This window comes from Hydra vulgaris, chromosome 08 (assembly GCF_038396675.1).
Source record: "Hydra vulgaris chromosome 08, alternate assembly HydraT2T_AEP".
Taxonomy (NCBI): Eukaryota; Metazoa; Cnidaria; class Hydrozoa; order Anthoathecata; family Hydridae; genus Hydra; species Hydra vulgaris.
The window spans coordinates 44926928-44943093 of record NC_088927.1 but is presented as its reverse complement, the minus strand read 5'-3'; the positions used below and the strand labels follow the sequence as shown (position 1 = coordinate 44943093).

At 29.2% G+C, this 16166-nt stretch overlaps 1 protein-coding gene across 1 annotated transcript; it reads right to left on the bottom strand.

Annotated features, from left to right (window-relative positions):
• Positions 1 to 5675: 5675 nt before the first annotated feature.
• On the bottom strand, positions 5676 to 8622 carry LOC136083333 (uncharacterized). Its single transcript, XM_065802730.1, has 2 exons — positions 8543 to 8622; positions 5676 to 6705 (listed from the first exon to the last, which is right to left on the bottom strand). Exons 1-2 carry the CDS (start codon positions 8620 to 8622, stop codon positions 5676 to 5678), a joined length of 1110 nt encoding a protein of 369 aa, XP_065658802.1.
• Positions 8623 to 16166: the final 7544 nt, after the last annotated feature.

Below are 16166 nucleotides of genomic sequence, written 5' to 3'. Positions count from 1 at the left end.
TTGGACCCATTCTTTATAGAAGTTAAGGAATTCTGCGCTGTTCTAGGGGTTGTTGTTGGCAATGAGATTTGAAGGTATTCCGTGTCGAGTAAAAATTATTTTCATGAATTTGATTACAAAGAATGCCGTTTTGTCATGAATGAAGCTGTTTTCTATAAATTTAGAAAAGAAGTCATAATCAATTACATAGACTTTTACATGCAACTCATTAATGTATGATCCTACTTTATTTTACGGTAAGTAAAGAATGTCGTGTTGAATGATTTTTTCCATTTTGTCGTTATTACGGAATTTAAGGCATTTTTGACAATTGAGAATTTGTTTATCAGTGTTGCTTTTATGTCCTGGCCAGTTAACAGCATTTTGAGCTCTAGCTTTTGTCTTTTCGGTGCAAAGGTGTGATAAGTGAAGTTGTCTTAATATGAGGGGTCTCGTAGCAGTTGGTATGACTATTTTATTTTATTTTATAGTTATTTCCTCTGCTAGGTGTATGTTTTTTCTGATGGTACAATATTTCTTTTCTTCACTGAAAAGCGTTTGTCGGTTTCGGGGCCAACCAGGAGTTACGTAGTTTTTTATTTGAGAGAGCACAGGGTAAAGTTTAGTGTCGTGCTGCAATTGCTTTAGTCTATTTGTTGATATTGGCAAATTTTGAACTAAAGTTGTTTATAACGTTGCAGTCCTCATTTAGGCTACAATCCTCGTAAAAAATGTTGAGGTGGGCACGTGATAAAGAGTCAGCAATGTGTTGATCTTTTCCTGGAACATTTTTTACCACAATTTGATATTTTTTGAGTCTCATCAGAAGTCTTTGTATGCAAGGTGATGCTTCTGATAGCGCCATGAGTAGCGCCATATTCAAGAGGTTTGCAATCACTTTCTATTAAAACCTGTCGCCTATATATATTTTGATTAAAATGTTCACGTAAAACCTAATGCTAAAAGTTCTTTCTTTATCTGGGCATATCTCTGTTCTGATATGACTAAACTACGAAAAGTATAGCTGATTAGGTGACCTTCTTGCACAATATAGGCTCTTAATCCATAATGAAGATGCGTCTACCAGAAACTGAACATCTTTTGATGTGTCGAAGAATGTGAGTACAGGAGAAGATGAAAGAATCTTTTTAATTTTTTCCATAGCACTGGTATGTTTATGGTTCCATAACCAGTGTATGTCTTTTTTAAGCATCTGGCGGAGGACAGCTGTTATCTCTGACATATTTGGGATAAATTATTGCATTGAGTTAACCATTTCCAAGAGCTGTTGCAAATCTCCTTGACATGCAGGCAATGGGTATGCAGATATGGCTTTAGTTTTTCCAGGATCAATTCTTATGCCTTCATGGCTGATTATGTTGCCAAGATACTTGACCTCAGATACTCAAAATTGTATTTTTTAGATTGGATCTGATGTTTCCCTTACAAGCTCGTTGTAGAATTTGTTGAAAAATTATTTCATGATGTGCATCTGTTTTAGCTGCAAGAATCAAATCATCGTGGATAGCCAGAACATTAGGGATATCATGGAAGTTTATTTCAATCATTTCTTGTTCAGCATCCGATTCGCATGATATGCTGAATGGTTTATGGTTGAATTTGTATTGGCCATAAGGAGTGTTGAATGTGTATAGCTCTAAGGAAGATTTATCTAGTTTTATGTGCCAACAGCAATCATACATGTATATGACAGTGAAAACTTTGCCGCAAAATTTGCTAGAGAATTTTTCTGCAGGTGGAGTGGTTTTGTATTTTCTTTCAACAGACTTGTGTAGTTCTTTTGGATCAATACATAATCTTAAGGATTCATTATTATTTTTATTTTAAGAGGAGGTCTTCCAGGAATATTACAGTGCTTCACAACATATTCTCAAAATGAGGGAGTATGTTGTGATCCACAGTTATAGCAAGATTTTTGTAATGGTCTTTTAATCTTTTAAAGGTCCTTTATTCTAAAATTAGTTCTGTTTCCTTGTGTTTTTATAGAATCTGCTTGGATTCTATTTTCTAGGGATTCTAGTTTTGTATATGCTGGTTTTTGATATTGTATATGCTCGCATAAAATTGATTAAATTTTTTAGAGTGAGCTCAATGTCTCCAAGTAGTCGTTCTCTGGCAGCTTTAGAGTTGACATCACAGACTACTCTGTCATGTACTAGGCTTTCTTTGAGAGTTCCAAACTTGCATGTTTTAGGTTTATTTTGTAAATTATTCAAAAAGTCAGTAAATAGCCTGCTGTCTTGCATACATTTATTGAATAAACAACGTTCATAAGTTATATTTCTTTTTGGGTTTAAATAATATTCAAACTTTTTAACTGAAGGTATTAATTTATCGTTTTCTTCAGTTGTAAAAATGAATGTATCATATACTCTAGAAGCATTATCGCCAATCATATAAAGGAAAATGGCGCATTAAATATCTTCATTTTTGTCATTGACTTCTGAAGCTGTTTTATAAAGATTCCATCTCTTTTTCTATATTCACTAGTTTTCTGAAACATTACTATTTAAATTTATGGTCTCTAATTGTCTAAGTTATTCCATTTCTGGTACCATATATGAGGAAATTAAATTTAAACAAAAACTTACAACTTTTCAAGCAAACATTATTTATGATACATTATTACTACAATAAAGTGTATAAATTCACTTTAAAATGATTGCTTTTATTCGCAAAATATTTGGCAGCTTACTTTCAAAAAAAATGAAAATTAGATCTAATATATTTTTAAACTATCTAGGATTTTAAAGCGCCATGAAAAATCCTCTCATCTTTCAGAAGAACGTAAAGGAAAATTCTTATTATTACATTTAAACTACTTTGAAACTAAAAATTACTTTATTTATCGAAAATAAAAATTATTATATAAAAATGACTCAGAAAATAAAGACTTTAAAGAGCAAACAATAAACGCTTAACCAATTAACATACTTAGGTTTAATGAAGAATTTTCATGGACTACTCTGAGCTAGGAGACGTCTGGGTTTTTAATCATAATAAAGTAAAGTTTATTTTCATCGAGCAAATTTTAAAATTATTATCGAGCGAGTTTTAAAAGAATTTTCTATTGGAAACATTGGAAACCAAGCTATTTTACAAATCGTTGGGTTTCCAATTGTTATCGAACTGTTGTGCAACAGTTGTGCAAATTTGTTGAACAGTAATTCGCGATCCAAAAGCAAACTAGGCCGTATGTCAATTTTTAAATTTTTTCCTATTTAAATAGAAAACTACTAAAAAATATACTGCGAAATGAAATCTGTATTTCGACTAATTCTAGTCACAAAATCATAAAATTTAGAATTTAATTAAAACAATATAGCATTGTATTTTAAAAAATAATAATGACTGTTATAATCAACCAGCCGTATGTTTTTTATCCGATTAGAGCGCCCAAGAATTTGTTAAAACTGTTAAACAACCACTAAAACTCTGTTTGTTATCAACAAAAGAGCGTGCCATGAAACCACTGATAAAGTCCATCAGAGGTAAAATATAAATAACAGAATATATATGATATATAGAGAGATAGAAAATAAAATTAGAATCCTCTAAGTTATGAAATTTTTATTAGTGCAGAATAGTCAAAGCACCCAAAGGAACAATATGTTGTTTACATTCAGTTACAAAACAATATTTAATTAAAATACTCTGAATATCTGTCATTTAATCACCACATTTTGATTAAAACAATGATTTACTTAATTGACCATCAAACAAAGATGCCAGAGAAAATAGCAGCAAAATAGTTGAACTTGAAAATTTTTACAACCAATAAGAAAACTGGCCCTACCTTTTGGGAAAAAGAAACAAATAAAATACTTACACAAAGTGGTCAACAATACATATCCTCAAATTGTAAAATACAACGGAGGAACGTTATAAGACTATTAGAGATCGCACAAAGACTGCGAGAGATCACACAAAACTACGGATGAAATGTTAAATAAATATTAGCATTTCTGACAAGGATGGACGGGAAACAGATCTAGGCTCGGAAAATATCGGTGGCCCTTAGCCCACAATAAAAAATGATTTGCATGATCTCATTGTATTAACCTCTTCATCATCTATTTCATCACAAAACAGTTCACTTATATCTTTTGCCCAGTGAAAAATAAAACCGCGTCCCACATGGGTTCCGCGAGGGTTCCGTGTGGGATTGATAAGACTTACGTGGGACGGATTTTCCCATGTGGTATCCGTTTGGAAATTTGTCACCTTAAACCCATGTGGGTAATCCCACATGTGTTACATGTGGGAACCATATGGTATTTACACACATGGGAAATCCCACGTGGGTTTCATGTGGGAATTGCATGGGAATTAATTTGAAAGCTGGAAACTAAAAAAAACTTTTTAAAAAAAACTAAATAAAAATTTTTAAATCGACATTGCATTGCGTTACGTTTATATTGTGTGAAAATATTTTATATTAATATTGAGAATGGCAAGCAAGTATTTAAGTACCACGAATAATGTTTATCTTTCTTTATAGAAATAAGATTAAGATTTGTGCAAATAGACGTATTATTAGGATAATATAATAGTTGTTTGAATATAGATCTTGAGTATATTATCTGCAAACAATTAACTGATGAAAGTTCAAATGTTGTCAAAAACCAAGCATGCATGCATGGGACACAACAGTGTCCCACAAAGAAATGCAGGTTTGAAAGTCAAAGAATTCCCAATTTTCTTTGTTAAAAAAGAAAAAAGTAGGGTGGTGGTGGTGGGGGAGATAAGTTTCTGTAACTTTTTTTATGCTCCAAAACTTTTAACTTTAGATATAATAAGGTCCTTATGACTTAAGGGACTTACAAATTACATTGAGGAACAAAAGCAGGATATTAGCGGAAACTTTTCAATTTTTAATCTGGAGTACCACAGTGTTATTGGGAATAAAGCCTCTGGGTCCAGTTTTCAAAGTAATATAATCTAAAGTAATGTTTAAATAAAATAGTATACTTTAAAATGCATATAGTTATACATATAACTCCTGATAGTAAATAAACACAAATTGTTCTTTCAGATAAGCAAGCTAATTTCTGAATTTAAATTGTTTTTCCTATGATCTTCTACAGTTTTAAGCAACAAAAGCAAGAAGTTTTTAGACCACATTGTTGGTGTAAATACCTCTAAAACCTGCTAATAGCGAGCATAAATTGTTTTACTTTTTTTTAAATAAAATAATTTACTTTTTTTTTTAATTCAATTTTTTAATTGACATTATTTTGGTCTCAACATTTCCTCCCCATTGTTAATTATTGTTAAACTCACACTGCCCCACTATCTACTTGCATCATTTATGGATGATCCCATAGCCTAAATACTATATATATATATATATATATATATATATATATATATATATATATATATATATATATATATATATATATATATATATATATATATATATATATTGTTTCAATGTCATATCTTGTTGTACGTGAATATATATATATATATATATATTTTTGAATATAAAGCATAAAAAACAGCTGCGTACAAACCAAATTTATTCTTCGTAATATTTCGATCTGCTTTTGCACAGATCGTCATCAGACGTAAAATATAATACAAAAAACCGTTACAAATATTACTTAAAAACGTCAAAGAAGACATTAAAAAGAAGCCATAAATGATTACATAATAACGTAAATATAAAACTAGTAAATATTATTTGACTCCTTTTTTTGGATAATTTTTTGAAACAGAGGTCTCCAACTGTTTGTAGAAATTTTAATGCCATTGTCACGGTTCAGAAGAATTGGAGCATTTTTTATTTCTTGGTATGTTGAGGCGTAATTAATTTCAAGTGATTCTCTAACTTTTCGTTGATCGTACTCTGATTTTATTGCTAGAGTTTTCGGATTTGACCAATCAAACATGCCATTACATTCTCGACCATGTTCGGTTGCACCAGATGCATCCCATTTACCTTTTAAATAGTTTTTTTGATGTTCAATGCATCTCGTTAAAATCTTCTTTTTTGTTTCGCCTATGTATATACTGCCACAAGAGCATGTGAGTTTGTAGACACCGGGATTGCTATTTGGAATTAACTTAGACTTGTTGTTGCATAAGATGTTTTTTAACGTAGGTGGTGTAGTAAATATTATTCTGACGTTGTAAGGTTTAAGTTCTTTTCTTAGTTTTGGACCTATTCTTGGGAGCCATGGAAGTTTAACTGTATATTTAAATGTTTCTGTTTTATTATAATTTATTTTAGAAAGGTTGATTCTTTTTTGAATATAGTTCTTAGCAGTTGTTTCAAGCTTTAATCTATCGTGTCCATTTTCTGCAAACATATTTATTAAAAACTGTATTTCATCATCAAGATATTTTTTAAAACAAATTTTAACGGCACGAGATAAAAAACCTTTAAAAACACCCATAACTATTTTTGGATTAACGTTTGATGTAGGTTTTATTTGTATATTAGTGATAGCCGACTTTCTATGGATTTTGAAGTTATAGTATGAGTTATTAGTATTGGTTACAGTTATATCCAAGAAGTTTAATTCCTTTTTATTGTTTTCTTTTTCTGAAGTATATTTTATTGCTGGATCTTGTTCATTTAACAACTCCAGAAACTTATCATGATTTTGTATTGAGTCGAATCTTGGATGAGTGTCATCTACATACCTTCTGTAAGTCTTTGGCGAAAATTGACCAACCTCAGCAATAATAAGAGCTCTTATTATTAACGTAGGTGGTGTAGTAAATATTATAAATAATATTTACTACACCACCTACGATAAAAAACATCTTATGCAACAACAAGTCTAAGTTAATTCCAAATAGCAATCCCAGTGTCTACAAACTCACATGCTCTTGTGGCAGTATATACATAGGCGAAACAAAAAAGAAGATTTTAACGAGATGCATTGATCATCAAAAAAACTATTTAAAAGGTAAATGGGATGCATCTGGTGCAACCGAACATGGTCGAGAATGTAATGGCATGTTTGATTGGTCAAATCCGAAAACTCTAGCAATAAAATCAGAGTACGATCAACGAAAAGTTAGAGAATCACTTGAAATTAATTACGCCTCAACATACCAAGAAATAAAAAATGCTCCAATACTTCTGAACCGTGACAATGGCATTAAAATTTCTACAAACAGTTGGAGACCTCTGTTTCAAAAAATTATCCAAAAAAAGGAGTCAAATAAAATTTGCTAGTTTTATATTTACGTTATTATGTAATCATTTATGGCTTCTTTTTAATGTCTTCTTTGACGTTTTTAAGTAATATTTGTAACGGTTTTTTGTATTATATTTTACGTCTGATGACGATCTGTGCAAAAGCAGATCGAAATATTACGAAGAATAAATTTAGTTTGTACGCAGCTGTTTTTTATGCTTTATATTCAAATATATATATATATATATATATATATATATATATATATATATATATATATATATATATATATATATATATATAATTTTTACTTTATTTACAACACCATTTGATATACAACAAATTCTTACAAAGCTTACAATAATTCAGTGAAATTCAATCTGAGTTATTGAAACGTAATAAATTTAACATCAATAGAAAAGTAAAGCTGTCATCATTTAAAATGTAAAGGGTGTTGTCAAAATATGTTGAAAGTAAAAATAAGTTACTAATAAAACCACGTTCAACAATGATAAATATTCTTACTGTAATAAGAATTAGTACTAGTTAACAAATTTGAACAAATAAATATAAAATAGTGAAAAAACAATGAACAAATAAGAACTTGAACTAGAACTAAATCTTGAATTTGAATTAATTGGTACTAATTTGTTCAAGCATAACCTTAAAAAATAAGTTTATATAATAAATTTTATGTATAACTAGTTTAACATATAGTTAACTATCAGGAGTTATATGTATAACTGCATGCATTTTAAAGCATTTCATTTAATTTATATATTACTTTAGATCATATTACTTTGAACACTGGACCCAGAGACTTTATTCCCAATTACACTGTGGTACTCCAGATTAAAAATTGAAAAGTTTCTGTAAATATCCTTGTTTTGTTCCTCAATTTACTTTGTAAGTCCCTTAATTTTTATGAACCTTATTATATATAAAGTTAAAAGTTTTGGAGCCTAAAAAAATTATGGAAACCTCCCTATCTCCCCCCTGTTTTAATACTTTTTTTTAATAAAGAAAATTTGACTTTCAAGCCAGCATTTCTTTGTGGGACACTGCAGTGTCTCATGCATGCATGCTTGGTTTTTGACAACATTTGAACTTGCATCAGTCAATTGTTTGCAGATAATATACTCAAGAACTATATTCAAATATCATATGAACATGTTAGAGAATGTTCATATGATATTTGAACATCACAAAATTAATAATATTGTTGCGATATGTTGAATAAATAATAACATATTAGATTATGATATGAAAATAAGATAGGATATGAAGGCAATGATCGAAGAATAAATTTACTTATAGAAATTTAGATGTTTGTTTATTAGTTTCAGGATATTATATTATGTGTGACCGCGGCCTTCTATAATAACAGGCCTTGACATCGCGCAACAAATTTGTTTAACTGAAGACCAATTCCTAATACTGCGTTTACATTTTCATCTTTTAACATTAGACGAAAGTTTGTGTTCGCGCATTTTTAATAAATCTTTAAAATTTAATTGGTTTATAAATTAGATAGCGCAACTTCAAGACGATAACGTTGTAAGTTTCAAGGCGTTAACATTGTAAGGTAATAATATTGTCAAACTAACGATTAGTTTTTTTTATTGCCTTAAAAATGCCTTTGAAATGTTGTGTATCTCTTTGCAAGTCGAACTATCTCAACTACAACAAAAATATCAATTTATACAACTACAACTACAATATCAACTACAACTACAACGAAGTTTATATGATTGTTTGTGTATTGACTACAAGTTGCCAAGTATAAGGACTTTAACACGATTGACTTCAAAAATAAGCTCAATGGAGGACCTAAGTTTCATAAATAGTATTTTTATAAATTTAAATATATTAAAAAGAATTTCCATACTACTAATTGATGAGGTCTATGTCAAAGCTTCATTACTATACCAAAGAGGTGCTTTGTTTGGTCAAGCATTAAACTACCCTGAAAAGATAGCTAAAACAATTTTATCATTTATGATTAAATGTCTTTTTGGAGGTCCAGAATTTATATGTAGACCTCAACCTGTTCCAAATCTTTCCTCTGAATATCAGTTTGCTCAATGTCAACAAATTGTCTATACAATAAATAATATTGAAAATAGTAAGACACTGGTATTAATTACTGATGTTAACCGTGTAAATCAAAGATTTTTTGGAATGTTTAAAACAGTTGATAGTAAACCATGGTTAACAACATCAGGTATATATTTATTGTATGATTATGTGCATCTACTAAAATTTATACGAAACAATTGGTTGACAAAAAAGACTGGGAAACTTCATTTTTTGAACAATAAAGAACTGGCTTTGGCTAAGTGGAGTGATTTAGAAACTATATATAAAACTAAGTGCAATAGTCTTTTTAACCTCTCTAAACTTACAGCTAAATCAGTTTATCCAAAACCAATGGAGAGGCAATCTGTAAAGTTTTGTTTGTCTGTTTTTTGCAAAGAAACAGTAGCTGCATTAAGAATTCATCCAGAGATTGAAAATAAAGCATTTGAAGGTACTGCTGTATTTATTGAAAAAATAATTTTTTTTCGAATGTTGTTAATGTCAAAGCACCTGGTGCTGGCATTCGGTTTAGAAATGAATTATGCGAAGAAATCCACTCAATCGGTGATCAACAGTTACAACTGCTACGAGATATTGCTGAACGGTCAAATTTTATGAAACCTACAGGTAAGCGTGTAAAACAGCTTACGCTAGATACTAGCAATGCAATAGCGCATTCATGTTATGGCTTTATTGATCTTGTAGAAACTTTGTTGAGTAATGGAGCAAAGTATGTCTTATTAGGTTGGTTTTCAACAGATCCACTTGAAAAAGCTTTTTCTAAGCTTTGACAGGGATCTGGAGGTATTTACTTTATAAACGCTAAATCTGTAATTGAAAAAAATTAATATTCAACTTACTAAATTGAGATTGCAACTTGACATTCCTGTTGATGGTATTGATGGTCATACTTGTGACATATGTTTTAGAGATATTTCTACTGATAAAAAAGAACTTCTGGATAATATACATGATCTTGAAAGCTCCGTTAATAAATCTACATTAGTGGCTATAGTTTACATAGCTGGCTATGTGCAAAAAAGCGAAATAAAAATTTATGATGATTCTACCAATTATTATTATAAATATGGAAGTTATCTGTATAGCCTAAACAGAGGGGGACTTGAAATTCCTTCTGATGCTCTTTTCTAATGGTCAATATTTTGCTTTTTTTTTTTCAAGGTGCTACTGACCCTTTATACAGAACATTTTGGGTTACTTAGTTTTAGTTCATTGCTGCTAAATATTAATTTAAAATCGCAAAAAAACAATTCAGTGTATATTCTAATATTCTGCTAAAGAATTACTCACTAATTACCACTCCCAAAATACTAAAGCTATCATAATTTATGTGAAAATTAGTTTTGTAATTAATTAGGCTATTTACTTGTTACGTTTTTTATTTTCTCATTAGCCTATATGTCTTTCAATATGTTTGGATTTGTAAATATTTACCCTGTTGAGATATATTGATAAAACTTTTTTTTTGCTTCAATCAACTTTTGTTGGTGTTTTTTATTGTTGGTGATTTTTATTGTTACCGTTTTTAGTCAAAAAAATTAAAAAATACAGTTATCTTTCTAATATATAGATATATACTTTGTTATGGTTCTGCTTGTTATTGATACTATTTAATATTACATAAATATTTTTAATGAAATTTGAAATACGAAAAGCATGATTATCTTTTAACAATATTTTGGTTTTCTTTTTATATTTCCGTTTTTACTAGAGATTATTATTAAAAAACATAGACTGCCATTACACCCTACCTAATATAAAAATATATCAATATAAGTAAAAGTGAAAGTTTAATCGGCCTTCAGTTTTTACGGCATTTTGCGCGATGTCAAGGCCTGTTATTATAGAAGGCCGTGTGTGTGACGAAAAAATAAAGATACTTTTGCATCCAGTGGCTATTGCACCCAACGTCAACATCATTAAAAAAGTAGGTTTTTACATTTTTGTTTTTGTTTTTTTGTTTAACTACTTATCCTAATTGATCACTTTTTTTCAGGATTCTCCTCATGGGTTCAAGCTTATTACGCATAATATGTGTTCAATTACCCATAATACGTTAGTCATTGTAAGTAATAAATTAGGAAATAATTATTTGTGAAATATTGTAGTCATTAATGACTTCAACCTGGCTAATAATTAAAATTGCTCTCTCTCTTTCTCTCTCTCTCTCTCTCTCTCTCTCTCTCTCTCTCTCTCTCTCTCTCTCTCTCTCTCTCTCTCTGTCTCTCTCTGTCTCTCTCTGTCTCTCTCTGTGTCTCTCTCTGTCTCTCTCTGTCTCTCTCTCTCTCTCTCTTTCTATTTATATATATATATATATATATATATATATATATATATATATATATATATATATATATATATATATATATATATATGTATATATTTATATATATATTTGTATTTATATTTTTTTTTTTTAGAAAATGTTTGAAGAAAGCTAGAAGATACTAAAAACCTTGGTATTATACAAGCCGAAGCGATTTAATTAATTCAATTGACAATAAACGGCGTGTAAATCGCAAAAGAAAAAATAATATTTTTAATATTCGTTTTGGATGTATTGATTAGAAGCATTTATTTTTAAATAAATTCATTTTGCAACACGTTTTTTATTTTTTTAGAATTTCGTCATAATAGTTTAAGGTAAATCCCACATAGGTTATAGGTGGAAAACATACACGTTTTGAATACCAAATGGGATAAAGTAGCAAATACCAGATCAAGTAAAACCTCTCTGAAAGCTTCGATGATTAATTTTAAATTACTATTTAAGTAATTATTAAATTAAAAGAATTTTAAAAATTATCATAGAAGCATTCGGACTTTCATTTGTCTAGTATTGACTACTTTTATTCCATTTGGATTAAAATTTGTGGCATTTAAGATCTATAACATGTAGTATTTTCCACCTATATCCCATGTAGGATTTACCACATAAAACCCATGTGGGATTTACCATATGAAACCCACATGGGACAAAATAATAATCCCCACATGGGTTACATGTGGAAAAAATCCACGCGTATCCCATGTGCACTTTTTCACTGGGTGGTAGAGTACTATTAAAAATTTTTCTCTTTTTTTTGGAAATACAGTAACTCAGCTTTCAAAACATTCTTTGTAATATTTTGATCTGTTAAATTGGTTGAAGGTTCAAAATTGTGAAAAGGTATAATAGTAATTTAAATTTGCGGAAAATCTATGCATTGAAAATGTACTATGCATTTTCCCTAATGTCTTAAATTAGGACCACCAAAGGTTTCAATAGAAGAACGTCCCTTGAGCACAAATATTGTTTTTATAATCAACAAAAATCGATTTTGAGATGTGCTGTTGTAGTTTTATTCCCTTTTTATATTTAAGATTATAACTTTATTATTAACTGTGCAGAAAGGGAATTTTTATGCGCTTTTATATCCGAGTTTTGTGCATTAAGTGGAATACTTACTTTGGTTTTATTTTTTGAACAAGGCAGACACAGCTTGTTTTATGAAAATGATAATTTTTTTCCATGATTGCATAATGGCGAGTTAGGGGTATTGCAATATTGACGAGTTAAGAAAACCTTTTTTTTTTTATAAGAAAGACTTTTTTTAAGTATAATAAAAGGAAAGCGATCTTTCAAAAGTATTTGTTTTGGTCAAAAAAATATATAAAACGCAATATATTATAGGCGCATGCGCAAAACTTTACAATGGTGCTTAGGGTGTCCCTAAAAACAACTTTTTTGAAAAAAATCTGCTCCCACCCCTTAAATGTGTTCTATATAATACGAAAACACTAGGTTTATATTTTTTTTGAAAAAAACATATTTATAGAGGTTCCCCAAGACCCTTTAATATTTAACGGGTCCCTAATATTTTCAAAAAAAAAGTTTCTCAAAAATAGGTCGACCTTGTACTCAAATGAAGCGCAATTATATAAAAATTTCAAAAATATTATTCATTTTGAAAAATAAATTTGAAATTTAAACTTATTTATTACAATTATCATGAAAAATTCACTTATTTCATTTTTTGCTAAAAAACAAGATTTTTAGGTAGTAAAACCTAAAATAACTTTATTATTTCAAAATGAATGTTATTTTTGAAATTTTTATATAATTTCGCTTCATTTGAATACCAGGTTGACCTATTTTTGAGAAACTTTTTTTTTTTAAATATTAGGGACCCGTTAAATATTAAAGGGTTTTGGGGGACCTCTAAAAATATTTTTTATTCAACAAAATTTTAAACCTAGTGTTTTTGTATTATATAGAACACATTTAAAGGGTGGGAGCAGATTTTTTTCAAAAAAATTGTTTTTAGGGCCACCCTAATGGTGCTTTGTAGCATGAAATGATAAATTAGGATGGTTCCGAATAATTTCTGGCTTTTTTAAGGGAAGACTCTAAAGTTAAATGAAATCATAAAGTTACCTTTAATCCTAACCAGCCCCATTCTCCCCTCTGCCATCATAGGAGCGGTGGTTGCCTATGATGGCATACTCGTGTTTTTTTTTTAATTGTAATAACTTATAAGAAAAACAAAAAACGGATGGAAACTCCGAGGGTTATTATTGTTCTCCAAGTAACAAGAAATATATCCTTATCAAAACTTTTATTATTGGTCTTCAGGATACTGAATAATAAAGCTTCAAAGTTAAGTATGCCATCATAAGCGCCTTTTCCCTACAAACTTGAAAATTCAAAGGTTGGAAATTGAACGTTATCCATCCTTATCCTTCACATAAAATATCAATTTATTTACCCAGAAGCGGATCCGGCATTTTTTGATGTTTAAGAGTAACTTTCAGACATCGAACAAACTCTAAACATTTATATGTTTATAATTAAGTCAAATATGCAGAAAATGCTTAAATAATGCTGTGCAGAAAATGGCGATGATTGGAGTCTGGGAACTAAAAAAAACTAAAACATTTGCCACATCTGCCCCAATCCTGGGAGCAACAAGCTGAAAAATTATTTTATGTACTATTCTTCAATAAATTTATGTTGATCGATTGGTTTTAAATTTCATTTAACAATCTTTTATAAAATTTCTAACCCCCTCAAATTGAGGGGGGTCAAACTTTATAAGGACTTAATTTTTAAGCGCCTAAAAAATTTATCAATAAATATAAATTTATTAAAAAATAATATATAAAATATTTTATCAACTTGTTGCTATGACGTTTAGGGCAGTTGTGGTAAAAATATTTGGACTTTTTTTTTTTTTTACCAGACTCCAAACATCGCAATTTGACATAAGTATAAACATATAAACGTTGGAGCTTCTTCCATATCTGGAAGTTATCTCAAACATCTAAAATTGCTCGATTTGCCCCTGATTGCATAATATTAAAAACGTTTTTTGGTAAGAAGCCATACCTCTTTGCGCAAAACATTCGTGCCACAGTTATTACGACAATCAATTTGAAATTGTTTGCAACTACTTAGATGAACCTAAATAAAAATAACAAGTTGAGTTCACTTATCCCTAACAGCAATAATCAAATAATAATAACAACAGCAATAATTAAAACAGGTCATGAAGAACAAATTTATTTGAAACTAGGCTTTATTAAAAGAAATGTCGATCAATAACTTTCTGTTGATGTAGTTTTATTTGATTTTGCAAATCCATTTGATACGGTTACACATCAAAGACTTATCTCAAAAATTGAGATACGGGTATTATACATATATATAAAAGTATTTTTAGTGGCTTGGCACTACATTGGTTTGCTCTATCTTATCTAATAGAAGGTTCAGAGTTGTTATGAGAGATAATATTTTATGTTGGGCTGAGGTGTACAGTAGAACTCGTAAAGGCTCTGAAATGGGTCTGTAACTTTTTATACTTTAAATAAGTAATAATTCTTAGTCTCTGGAAAATATTTCAAAACTGTAAGATGATTATAAACTTTTGAGTTAAATAGTTTCTCTGATGAGTTACATAACAAATTAATCTCTGTATTGATCTGCATTAATCTCTTTGCATTGACACAGTTCTATGTTTTATTATTGGCAAGTATTTAGTTGAGCACTATGGGTATAAAAATAAGAGATATTTAATTTATATAAGTTGCTGTAAGCTAAATACATTAGATTCAGAACGGGATCTTTTAATAATTTCTTTTTAGTTAGATTAAAGTGGAAAAATCTAGTAATATTAAGTGCAAGAAAAGGGAATTGTATGCTTGGCATACTAAGGAAATCTTATATTCAGTTACAGAGCTTTTAAAATCACAACATCTTTATTTTATTCTACCACTTATTTAGTTTCCTGTAACAATATGGGCTGAATTAAAATAAAAAAGTTGCTATTTTACAAAGAGTACAGCGTCATGCCACAAAATTAATGCCTTCAATCAGTAAATTATACTATATTGACCTGATGAATGTTTTGAATTTTTTTTTTTTTCGTCTGATCATATTGTCACTTTAAAGGTAATTTCTAATTAAAAGGCAGTATTTAATTTGGGTAATTTAGTAGATGAATTGATAAAAGCATTCAACTTATTCAAAATAAGTATAATATTTTTTTTCAAACCTAAAGAAATATAGAAAAGTGTAGTTTTTTTAAACATAATGTGAAATTTTTAGCCTTTTTTTGTATCAGTTATATTAATTTTGACAATTTAAAATTAATTTTTGTTAGATTCAATATCAATATAGTTTCAGTTTTTATTAGGTTTAATGCCAAGTGGACTAATTTAAATATTTTTTTTTACTACTTTATGTCGTGATTTAAAATGAGTGGCTATTATATTTGGCAACGTAACGTGTAAACATTTAAAAAAAAAAGCACTTTTAAAGTCACAAACTTTTTATTACTCCATAAATAACTAGATATGACAGCTAATTTTAACAGTCCTCATTTTATTTAGTGCTAATAAAGTATTATTATTAAAAATTATAAAATTTAA